Genomic DNA, 12,745 nt, shown 5'->3' with positions numbered 1-12,745 from the left:
AATACGTAGGCTAGATAGACAGTTGAAGGTTGGAGGGAGGATTCAAGGGTTCAATAGTTCAAGGGTTCACGTGCTTTGCTTGTGGGAAGCCTGACTGATCCCCAGCACTGCCTTGTCCCCTGAGCACAGAGCTAGGAATAGCCTCATAGTACCCAGAATACTGACTGCTAAGTGTGGCTCCTTCTCCTGCCCAAATAAAAACCTTAATGTGTGACATTAAATTCTGTCGCAACATTACCCAAGCATATAGGAAAAGTATCTTAATAACCCCTCTCTTAGCCCTGCGGGTAAATGCAAATTCTCCCCCCAACCTGGAAAACCAGAAGAGACTCTAATTCCAAGGGGCCAAGTGTGCTTCAGGCGCCACTTCTGAACGAGGCTGATGAGGAACAGTTTGCCAAATATCAATTACTGTGGCCTGTGGGTCACTGTTGCTAAGTCTATGTCTGGCTGTCAAATGTGTAGCTGCTTTCATATGACAGTGTCATCCTGTCTGTCGTTTGTATCTAGTTAAGACACTTCCGTCTACTCAGCAGAGCAGTCCCTGGAGTGCTCCCGATTGCGTTTCCTCCTGAAATGTCATCACTGGTGATTGCTTCCTTGTAAATGTGTCTGTCACGCCCACAGTGACTTAATACTGAACACTCAGGAAGATGCCATTCAACAGAAAGGGCGTTCTTATTTTAACACCAGGGATTCAGACTATATTCCAGACAGCTGAGGGGTTCCGTCTGCTTCTGCTCTAGCACTCCCTTCATGTCAAAGGTCTTACTTTTCAATTGAAGGTTTTGCTTTGCAGTTACTTTTCAGTAGAGGGCACAAACCACACTTTGCTTTAGGACATTAGCACAAAGGTTCTTTATTTCTGTTCAAAGTTCACCTTCAAGATCACTTTTATTTTATTTTATAACTTTATTAAGTCATCAGTTTAGTTACAGAAATTCTATATATATATATTGCTTTTTGTGTCACACCGGGCGATGCACAGGGGTTACTCCTGGCTCTTCACTCAGAAATTACTCCTGACAGTGCTTGGGGACCATATGGGATGTTGGGAATCGAACCCAGGTTAGCCACGTGCAAGGCAAATGCCCTACCCGCTGTGCTATCACTCCAGCCCCAGAAATTCAATATTTCAATACCAATCCCATCACCATTGCACCTTCCCACCATTATTTCCAATTTGCCCAACCACCCCTAAGCCTACTCCAAAGCAGGCTCTCAATCATTTATTTTATATTTCTTGTTATAAATAACTTGCTTAAGCGATTATCAAATAATGTTTCCTTAGAAGTTAGTGAAGATTGTTGAATCTCACCATGGAGCCATTAAGCCCTTGTATAAGAGATTAATAAGGTGTTGTTACAGCCTTCTGTGCTTATATTTTGTTAATCAAAATTGGTTGCCTTCTACATTATATCCCATACATTCTAGTGTGCTCCTGGTTTATCAGTGTTGTAGAGCTTGAGATGTTTTGTGACCTCGAATGCAGCTCTGTGCTCCAGGATGTCCAAAACATTTAATGGGGTGATACAGCTGGAGTTAAATTTTTAACTGGGTTGCAGCTTTGGGGCGTGTATGTGACTGTCGGGGCTTCCAGGAGTACAGAGAGACTTGACTCCCATCCCTGACTCCATGAAAGCGTGGAGATTTCAGTCACAAACCCCACATACCTGAGTTTTTCAACAGATTAATTTGTGGACCAGGCTCATCCCAAGCTGTGGAGTCTGGCCTGGAGCATGGCGGCAACTATGGACTATGGAGGTTTCCAGCTGTTGTGGTTCTGTTTGGGCAGATGCTGGGTTCACCTCTCTGCCCTCCAGGGTGCCCTGGATGACTCAGCTTTTTGCGGGGTCCGGGAGAAATTCTGCCTCAAGATCACTTTTTCGTCTTCATCAGCTGACAGCTGACCAGTTGAAGGTTAGGGAGCAGTGATGACAGTATATCTGACTGAAAGCTTTCCAGCAGGTAGGGTCCTTGCCTCACATGCAGCTGCCCCAGGTGCATCCCCTGGAGTCCATCACATCCCCCAAGGCCCACCAGGAGAGATCTCTTGTGAGGCCGAGAAAGAACCTCATATGTGCCATGACAGGTTGCACTAAAGCAAAACAAGCAGTAAACCTAAGTTTCTGTATCCCCAAAGCTTGGGTTTCAAGTTCCCTGAGACTGTCCTTGGCCGGAGCTAGAAATCCCCTGGATGCCTCTAGCCAGTCCTGTGATGAGTAGGATATCTCTGGGTATAGCAGGTGGGCATGACCAATTAGCCACAGACTTGTGACTGCTTGGTCGAAATTCCTGGGGAAACAACCAACTTTGCTTATACAACCATAGTGATATAATGTTCTCTGGAACTAGGGTTGTGGTCCTTTGTCAAAACTCTACTGCACTGGATGAGGCTTGGACCCTAGCTCAAGCTAGCAATAAAGGTTCCTTTACTTTTGCATTCTCCCTGTGGAACTGGTCTCTCTGTGAATGGGAAACCCAGAATCCGGGTATAACACCCTGAGCACAGAGCCAAGATAGAAGTAAGCCCTGAGCACTGCTGGGTGTGGCCCCCAACCCCAAAGGTATAAAGAATGTGTGCTTATTGGATTTTCTATTTTTTAAATCTTAGGCACTGTGGCTTACAATCCTGTTCATGGTTAGGTTTCGTTCATTCAGTGTCCCAATCCCACACCCCCACCAGAGTCTACTTCCCTCCACCATTGTTTTAGGGTCCCCCCTCCAGTTACTCCTACCTCCCTCATTTCATCTTCAGTGGCAGTTTCGAGCAGGGACATAGGCTAATAGGGCTTAATCCTTGTTTTTTCTCTTCAATATATGAGCTAAATCTTCCTTCCTTCCTTCCTTCCTTCCTTCCTTCCTTCCTTCCTTCCTTCCTTCCTTCCTTCCTTCCTTCCTTCCTTCCTTCCTTCCTTCCTTCCTTCCTTCCTTCCTTCCTTCCTTCCTTCCTTCCTTCCTTCCTTCCTTCCTTCCTTCCTTCCTTCCTTCCTTGTCTTTGAGCATTACAACTAGTAATGCTCAGTGGCTATTCCCAACTTGGTATTCTGATCTGTCTCAGCCGTGCTCAGGGGACCATCCATTTTGCATGCAAAGCGTGTGCTTCAGCTTTGAGCTATCTCCCTGGCCCAGAGTTAATTTTTCTTTAAGTAGAAATTTCTCCTCTTCTTTATACGCAATATGATGATTAAACTTATATCCATTTCTGTCCTTTATCAAAAGTAAAATGGAAGATGAGATTTCAGAACACGATCATTTATTTCTGCTCCTGGTCAGTTAGCAAAGGAAAAGCTGCACATGTCACTGCTTAAAGTTTTTTCTCAAGTTTTTTAAAATCTAGAGAAGCAGCCCTAATAGGAAATACAAGGGAGACAATTACAGACGATTTATTCTGTTCATTTATTCATGCTGTGGATGGTTTAGTTCCCAACCTGGCTTTTACAGAGATCATATCTCTTTTTAACATTGTAAGCAATAATAAAGAAAATGAGCTTTTCACTTCCTACATATGTCTCATGGGCTTTGTTTTATAAAATAACTTTTATTGCATTTTTTTATTGTAGGCGTAATGCATGTTTATTGCTTAAAAATAGGGAAAAAATCACTTAAGCAATAGGAAGAAAATAAAATTAGCTCATAATCCCACCGGCAAAAATAACGACAATTAACATTTCATGTTTATCTACTCTAATTCTTTTAATATGTTCCCTTTGGGGGTGGGAGGAACTTGGGGGCCACCCCTGACAGTGCTTAGGGGCTACTCCTGGCAATATTCAGGAGACTCTGTGTAGTACCTGGGATCAAACCAGGGCCAGCTGCATGTAAGGAAGTGCCTTAATCCCTGTATTCTCTCTGGCTCTGCCCTTTTAATTCTTTTACAAAATTATATAGCACTTTTATTAATTTTAATAAACATATTTTGGACATCTTACTATTATAAAAATATTTGATGATTGATAGAGAGCATTACCTGACTATAATTCACATAGCACTGATTTGTTGGATTTTCTTTTTTGTTGCTAGATTGAAAAAGTCCTCCAACAGGGAGAGATTGGAGACTGTGCAGAGCCCTATATGGTTATCAAAGAAAGTGATGGTGGAAAGGTATGATATTTTAAATATTGCTAAATGGTGATCTTTTAGACTAATCAGATCTATCTCAGAAATTATCGGTAGGGTTCAGTGTTTAGGGGGAGGAGAAGGACAGAGAAGGAAAGAAATCAAGGGGGTGGGGAGGGGAAAAGAGAAAGGCAGAAACGGGTGAATAGGCATCAAGGCTTCAGTTATATAGGTGATATGGGTGGGTGGTAGAGCCACATTCCAAAACATAGACTCAACAACACTGAAAACATGAAATCTAAGCTGCAACCACTGAAACTTTGTAATGTGCCTGTTAAGTTGACAGGAGGGCATGGGGTGAGGAAGGATATAAAACACTGGTGGAGGGATTGGTATGGTGATGGGATTGGTATTGAAATAGTACATGCCTAAAACTCAGTGATCAACAACTTTGTAAATCACAGTTCTTTAATTAAAAACTAATTTTCAAAAAATTAAAAAAATAATCAGTCGAGTTTAATCCATAATATGTTCCCATGTGAGATACTAATAAGTTGCACTTAAAAGAAAAACTTGTCATTGGTGATAATTTATTAAATGCATGATTGAACTCACAAATAATGATATCTATATCCACTGATGTCTAATTATAAACGTGACGAGGGAAAAACCGTATCCTGTAGCCCTGGTTTGTGGCTCTGGCCTAATTGGGTCACAGAGACCCCATGGAGCATCTGCGCAGGCATTTGACAGTCCTTCCTCAGAGGCATAGACCACTGACCACAAAGTGGTCTGGATATTTGGAAACTGGCCAAGGCATCACTTTCATATTAGTACATTATAAATTTTGTGCCCAGGATGAAGATGTATTACAGTTTCCCATTCACATAGTTTCCGTGTGACTTTTTTTGAAACATGACATTTCTAAAAAAGACTTCTTCATCAGTATCTTGTTATAAATTCATAAACTTCAAAAAAGATTTATTGAACTCAGGAATTTTTTTCTTGAAATCTATGTTTTGTTCTGAATTTAAAAAGAACAAATTGGAATCGACCTACTAAGGATCTACTAAGGTCATTGTTAGGAACTTTTTTTTTTTTTTTTGCTTTTCGTGTCACACCCAGCGATGCTCAGGGGTTACTCCTGGCTTTGCACTCAGGAATTACTCCTGGCGGTACTTGGGGGACCATATGGGATGCCGGGGATCGAACCCAGGTCGGCCGAATGCCCTACCCGCTGTGCTATCGCTCCGGCCCCATTGTTAGGAACTTTTATGGCTCCTTCTAATGTTTTCTAAGGCAGCTTCTGAAAAACAAGTTTGTATTGGAGTTTGGTAGATGATGTATAAAACCTTTTTGTTTGTTTTTGTTTGGGGGACTGCACCCACAGTGCTCAGAGATACAAAGGAAGCTCACATGCCAGAGTCACTCCCAACAGTGTCTGAGAACTTTGTGGTACCTGGTTCAAACCCAGGACCCCAGTCCTGGGTCAAGCTCCAGCCTTTTGAGCTATCTTCCAGACCCCACATATAGAACTTTTCTTTTGCGGTGTGGGGGTGGGGTCACACCTGGCTTATTCCTGGCTCTGCACTTAGGAACCACTCCTGACAGGCTCAGGGAATCCTATGGGATGCTAGGGATCTAACCCTGATAAGTTGCATGCAAGGCAAGCGCCCTACCAACTTTGTTATAACTCCAGCCCCAAACTTTGTAATATAAGAGTCTCTCTCAAGTCATATAGCTGGCCTGTGATTGATTAGCTGGTATAACAAGCCTGGACATTTCTGCTTTTTTTTCCCCAGCAGAATATGCATTTAATAATTGATGTCAATTTTTTTAAAAAAAAACTCTTGTTTAAAAGAATGAAAATTTGTATTTGCTTGTCAGCTAGACTTTCAGCCCAAAGGGAGTAATTCTTCTAGCTATGTCCTTGTTAATAGTAGAGCAAGGGTTCGGGAGATGGTCTTCATACCTGGGACAGAAGTAGTTGACTTGGTGCTTGTGTCATCTTATTATTTGATATCTCTCTCCATTTTCCTGTAGAGTAAAGAAAAGGTTGAAAAACTGAAGCTTCAAGCCGAATCCTTTTGCCAACGTTTGGGAAAATACAGGATGCCTTTTGCCTGGGCTCCCATAAGCTTAGCAAGCTTCTTTAATGTCTCCACCCTGGAGAGGGAGGCAGCGGATGCAGAGTCCACATTTGGTAAGATTGTTCATCGCAGTGGGGAAAAAGGGCTTTCACATGCATGAAGTCAGCAGCTTCTTGTTGGGGATTTGAGAGTTCAGTAAGGTGTGGAAAATGGAAAGGAAGATGTAGATAAATAGAATGGAATTCTGTCAAAACTAAATTTCAGATGTGTCATTGGTGATCTCCAGAGAAATGTTTATGAACATTTAGGGAACCTATATATACACTTACATAAAAAATTTGGGATGGAATTTTCTGGAAAGTTTGATACTGGAAAAGTTCATTTGTCCAATGACTTTGGCAGCACAGATACAATAAAATTAGAACAATGCGGAGATTAGCCTGGGCCCCGTGCAAGGATGATGCAAATGTGGGAGATTCTAATTTCTTGAAATCCATTTTTATTATTGTTTTAGGGCCACATCCAGCAGTATGTAGGGCTTTGCCAGGATTAAGTCAGGGATCACTCCTGGCAGGGGTTAGGGTCCCATATGGGGTGTTGGGGATCAAACCTGAGTCGGGACTGTGCAAGGCCAGTGCCCTATCCACTGTACTATCCCTCCAGCCCCACATTCTGTACTTTTAATAAATTCCCAAAGGCAACAGAAACTGAGAACTGGTCTTCTTAGTAAGAAGCTAATCACTGTCAGAGGACGAGGGGTGGGGGACACTGGGACAGTGGTAGAGGGGAGCAGACACTCTAATGGGTGGTGTGGTATGGGGATATTTTATGTATGAAACCTACCAATAACAGTTCCACAATTCCTAAAATGTAGATGAAAGTTAAAAAAATTAAATAAAAGCATGAAAAAACATTAAAATAATGTAGCAATGCAAATAAACCTTAATTTGCAGTAGCTTTTAAAAAAAATTAAAATTTTCATGGAGTTGGACAGATAGTCCAGCACTCGCCTTGCATGCAGCCCGCCCCGGCTGGATCCCTAGTACCACATGCAGTTCCCCAAGCACTGTCACAATTGATTCCTGAGCACGAAACAGAAATAAGCCCTGGACATAGCCGGAGTGGCCCAAATTTCCCTGTTGCCCATCCCATAGTAGAAATTTTCAAAATAATAAGAAAATGTAATAACTGTTTGTAAGGTGTCAAACAAACTATGTTTGGCAAAGGAAATATGGCAAAATTATCAGCCTCTTAGAGTTTATCTTGCCAAGTGCAATGAAAAAGTCGTTATTAAAAGAATGTATACTTTTCCAGTTTATTTAGCATCTTTCCCTTTTCATTTTTCTGCGGTGTTTCCAAGCTGGCCCAGGCACCTGTGGCAAAGTTTCTGTTGTGTATTCAGCAAGAAAGTCCCCCTTCACAGCTCTCATGCATTTCTTAGCTCCGCCACTTCTGAAATCTTGCCTTTATCAGGGGTGTGGAGGGAAAAGTATTTTGTTATTACTGCTGCCATTCCAGAATTACTGTGCATAGTTGCCAGTCAAAATTCCTGAGTTTTTTTCTGATTTGTCAGTAACAAACCTCACTTTAGTGCATCCTAGCTTTCACAGTATAATGATTATTTGTTCAGGCAGCCACATCCAGTGATGTTCAGGGCCTACTCCTGGCTCCTTGTTCAAGGGTCACTCCTGGTGGGCTCGGGGGATCATATGGGATGCTGTGAACCAGGGTCAGCCATATGCAAAGCAAATGCCCTACCCACTATAATATTGCTCTAATCGCATGCCTTTGGTTTTTTGTGTGTGTGACATAAGCAGCCTTCCTGAAAGCATTATAACACCAGAAATGAGGTAACTGAGGCATAAGACTTCCTGAAGTTTCAGTTGTCTCCAGGTCAAGGATAAATGAACCCAAGGCAGAGGCAGATTCTTTAGAAACAGCCAGAAGATGCAATATTTTATAAAGAGGTAGTGGGGCAAATTTAAGTGGGCAGTAATGGGGGGAGGGAGTTCTAATTCAGCATCAGAACAAGAATTAAGGCTAAAAATTTTTCAAAGACTAGAGGTTGGTAATATTTGAGATTTAAGCAATTTTGCCTCTCAAAACAGAACCCCTGAGCCTCACAGGGTAAAAGTAAGAAGATTCTCACCTAGAAATGCGACAGGGATTGAGGCACTTGCCTTGTGTGAGCCCATCCCTGTTCAGTCCCCAGACCACATATGGATCCCTGAGCACTGTCAGGAGTGATCCCTGAGTACTGAGTCAGAAGTAAGGCATGAGCACGACCAGTTCTACCCCCCCCCTCAAAAAAAAAAAAGGTTGGGGAGATAAAAAGCAACCAAGGAGTGGGGGAATGGAGAGAGAGAGAGAGAGAGAGAGAGAGAGAGAGAGAGAGAGAGAGAGAGAGAGAGAGAGAGAGAGAGAGAGAGAGAGAGCAAGAACTCAGACTCAGAATATATCCAGGCTGACCCTAGCACACTGGGTCATAATTCCAGATGCCTGCAGGGGCATTTGAGTACATGCCTCTCCCAGTGGAATGTAAATGTAAAAATAAAATAAAAACAAACACTGTTGACTAAATAAAGCTTATCTGCAGACCCAGTCCTGACTACAGCTCTGGGCTTCTGCTGTGCTGTTTGGCCATCTCCCTCTCTAGTGGGTCTGGAGCTGTTCTCGGCCTCCTCGCTCTGATGACAGAAGGGTGAGGGGCTGCAGCAGGGTGATCAGGAAGGTAGGGACCAGGGCCAGAGAGAGCACAGAGGGTAGGGCATTCACCTTCCATGCAGCCTGCCCAGGTTGACCCTCACCACTGTAGATGGTTCCCTGTGTGCTACCAGCAGAAATCTCTGAGCCAGGAGTTGGCCCTGAGCCCTGCCAGCTGTGGTCTCCAAATAAGACAAAAAAGGTGGGGACCAGGGGAGGGAAACTTTCTCAGTGGTTGCAGACACTTCTTACGGATGGCAAAGTTGATACCTGCAGGCCAGTCAGATAGACAGACCTCAGTTAGGCTGACAGTTGTTTTCCTTCAAGGGAGAAACTCTGCGGGTGACCGGAGGCCACTGAGCCAGACTCGGAAGCTTTGCGAGAGAGCTCTCTCCTTGGAGGAGAACGGGCTCAGCTCCAGCTACAAGACCACCACCATGACCCTCAACAGCTTTTTCAAGCAGGTATGTCCCCACACTTCCTTGTGTCTGGACGGGCCCCCATCTGATAGGGTGTGGGTGCCCAAGCGGGACACTGACCGCAGTTAAGGGAGCAAGTTCATTCCCGTCACTAACCTTCAGTGTGTTTAGCTACAGAAAGTCGTGATAGTGTTGGCTTCATGTGGCAGTTAGAGAGTCAGGTGACCTGAGGCATGTGGAACTCTTCTTCTAGTGCCTGAGTATAACAGGTACTCAGTGTATCAGTGTAATCAATGGTTCCATTTGAGCACTCTCAGAATATCATTTCATTAGGGGTCCAAAGCTGTTGTACAGTGGGCAGGGCGCTTGCCCTGCACGTAGCTTTGCCTGAATTCAATCCACAGTACCGTATATGGTTCCCTGAGTTCTGCCAGTAGTGAACCCTGAGCACGGAGCCAGGAGTAAGCCCAGACCACCACTGAACTAGTCACTGGAAACAGCATGACTGAGATGCCCTTTCCCTCCTATTGTCAGGGTGCCCTGGCCTGGCTGTTGGCCCTACGTCATTTCCTAGGACTGCCCACCTGCTCAGAGAGAGTGGCCCTCACAAGTGTAGTATAGTTGCTCAGTTAAAGATGAGACTGTTTAAAAAATAAGAAATTTCCTAAAGGAAACAAATTCATAGAGACAGAAGGTAAAATGATGGTTGCTAGGAGCTGGGGAAAGTGGGGAACAGGCAGTTGTTGATTTATGCCTCAAGAGCTTCCGTTTTGCAAGATGAAAGGGTTCTGGAATGTGTTGCCCAAGGTAAATGTCCTCCACAATGCGCAGCATAAATGGTGAAGATGGCAAATGCTGTGTATTTAAAACACAAGACCAGGGCCTGGAGTGATAGGACAGAGGGCAGGGCACTTGCCTTGCACACCGCCAGACCAGGTTCAATCCTCAGCACCTCATTTGGTCGCCTGGGCACTGCCAGGAGTGATCTCTGAGTGCAGGGTCAGAATAAGTCCTGAGCATCGCCATGTGTGGCCCCAAAATAAAAACTAATAAACATATTTATTCAAGTTTTAAAATGAAAAAAATTAGACTTCATTTTGTGTGTTAGAAATTTTTCCATAGCTCAGGATGACTTCAGGGGACATTCCAGGTGTTGTGTTAACAAGCGCAGCGCAGAAGAGATGCTGAAGAGCTGTGCTCCCTGCCAGGAGAGAAGCATCGCGGGAGGAGCAGTTCCCAGTTAGGAGTTGCTCCCCTGATTCCATCCCTTAGGGACAAGGCGCTTGACTCACTGAGTTCCTCCCGTGTCCTCCACCTCCTGAAAGCTGTCAGGATTCGAGCTCTTGCAATCCTGGAGGCACCCAGAAGAGCCGGCTCCATCTTAGCTTCTGTTTAAGATGCACATGAAGGCTGTGGGGGCAGGAAAAGGATGGGGAAGTGTTTCCTCCATCTTCAACTCTTCTTCCTTTATACAGTTCCCCTATACTGTTCCAGGGAGTGGAAAGAAGCACCGTGGCTTTGGTTCTACAGGAAAAACCTTTCACAGGTCATTGAGATGCAGTGGGAGCCACATCCCCAGATGGATTAGTGGGGGGACTCAGAAGGAGGGAGAGAGAAGGAGCACTTGAGGGGGGAGCACAATGATGCCGGGGACACCTCTCCTCGAAGTGCCTGTGAGCATGATGTGAGAGTGGCCTGCGAAAATAAAACTCTCCCTAGGAATCACCAGTTCTGTCCTCCAAGTCGGGAGCATACCTGACTAACTCTGCGTTTCCTCTCGGCAGGAGGGAGACCGCCTCAGTGATGAAGACTTGTTTAAGTTCCTAGCCGACTACAAAAGGTCCTCGTCCTTGCAGAGAAGGGTCAAGTCTATCCCAGGTATGGGTGGTGAGTTCTCTAACTTTGCCCAAGTCACTTAAGATTGGGCTCTTTATTTATTTATTTTTAATTTTTCAATTAAAAAAAATTTTTTTTAGTCTAATGATACATTTGATAAAATCACATTTGCCAGAGGGAAACGGGGTTTTGTATTAGGAATCCAGGTTGACATTGTTTGCCAGTTTATATTAACGTGTATTTTTAAGACGAGCATTGACTCTGTAAATAGATACTGTGCTTTTGTATCTGGTTTCTCTGATAATCAGATAAGTGTCTGTAGAGAGGAGCCTCTTTCATCAAATAAACTATCCGATGGAATGCTTAGTCACTGTCCCTGTCACTGTCATCCCGTTGCTCAGTGATTTGTTGGAGCGGGCACCAGTAACGTCTCTCCTTGAGAGACTTATTGTTATTGTTTTTGGCATATCCAATACGCACAGGTAGCTTGCCAGGCTCTGCCTTGAGGGCTCTATAATCTCGGTAGCTTGCTGGGCTCTCCAACAGGGGCCGAGGAATCGAACTCTGGTCGGCCGCATGAAAGGCGAAAGCCCAACCGCTGTATTAAAAATAAATAAATAAGCGCAAGTGAGACGCTTTAGGAGGCTGTCACCGCTCCACTGCATCAGATCTTGAGGCATCGCTACCCCAGCCTGCACCAGGGAACACAGTTTGAAAACCACCAGCTTTTCCTGCTTGTAATGCTAAAGACTGGTTACTTCCATAGGGACTGCTAGCGCATGGTGTGGTACTTCTGGGGAGTACTTGAAAGATCCACTCTGGGTAGGGTGACATGCCCGGTGTGCTCAGGGCCTGGCACTGTCTCCCTGCCCAGATACCTGCAGTTGTAGCTGTGGTGGCCCCCCGACAATGCTGGGGTGACTCTGGAGTCGAAGAGCCACCAGCAGGCCCCTCCCCCAGCCCTGCCACCAACCAACGAAATAAACAAGTCATCCGTATGATAAAAGGAGCCCTACTCATTTTATCATTTCTTGCCCTTTAATTTCTAGAAATTAATCCTCGAAAGTTGCCATGACAGTTTTTTCCCCTTAAACTGTAGAAAGTATCCAGGAATCACAAAAAATCATTTCTTTTCATAAAAAGAATTCCAGTGCCGCTCCCTTTTCACACTTCCTTAAACATGGCCACATCTGCTGAAACTGTCCTCTGTGCCCTCCAGGCTCTCTCAGGCTGGAGATTTCCCTGGCTCCAGACACCCTCAGCTGCTGTCTGACTCCTGAAATGCTGCCAGTGAGACCCTTTCCTGAAAATCGGGCGCGGCCTCACAAAGAGATTTTGGAATTTCCCATCCGGGAGGTGTATGTGCCTCACACTGTGTATAGGTAAGAAACAAGACTTTGTTTGTTTGAAGGGCTGGGGGGGTGGGTGGTGTGCAGGGGGACACTCACAGCACTGAACAGGGTTTGGTCCTGACTCTGCATTCAGGGATCACTGCTGGTGAGCTTGGGGGTACGTATGGGATCGAACTCGGATTTGCTGGGTGCAAGGTGAGCTCCCTACCTTCTGTATTATCTCTCCAGCCCCAAGAAACAAGACTTTTGGGAAAACCAGTGAACCCACTTTTGGATTTTTGTTTCA

General features: G+C 44.6%; 1 protein-coding gene across 3 annotated transcripts in view; it reads left to right on the top strand.

Moving 5' to 3' along the window:
• Window positions 1-12,745, top strand: part of DOCK8 (dedicator of cytokinesis 8) — a 245,233-nt gene that overhangs the window by 112,895 nt on the left and 119,593 nt on the right. For all 3 annotated transcript variants that reach the window (XM_055144883.1, XM_055144873.1, XM_055144887.1), the window contains 5 exons: window positions 4,024-4,104; window positions 6,103-6,262; window positions 9,180-9,316; window positions 11,056-11,149; window positions 12,327-12,489. In XM_055144883.1, the coding sequence (XP_055000858.1) occupies window positions 4,024-4,104; window positions 6,103-6,262; window positions 9,180-9,316; window positions 11,056-11,149; window positions 12,327-12,489 (635 nt within the window). The remainder of the gene's footprint in view (window positions 1-4,023; window positions 4,105-6,102; window positions 6,263-9,179; window positions 9,317-11,055; window positions 11,150-12,326; window positions 12,490-12,745) is intronic.

The sequence above is a fragment of the Sorex araneus genome, chromosome 1 (assembly GCF_027595985.1).
Source record: "Sorex araneus isolate mSorAra2 chromosome 1, mSorAra2.pri, whole genome shotgun sequence".
In the NCBI taxonomy this organism is placed as follows: domain Eukaryota; kingdom Metazoa; phylum Chordata; class Mammalia; order Eulipotyphla; family Soricidae; genus Sorex; species Sorex araneus.
The sequence above is the reverse complement of the archived record's forward strand: the minus strand, read 5'-3'. Positions and strand labels throughout refer to the sequence as shown.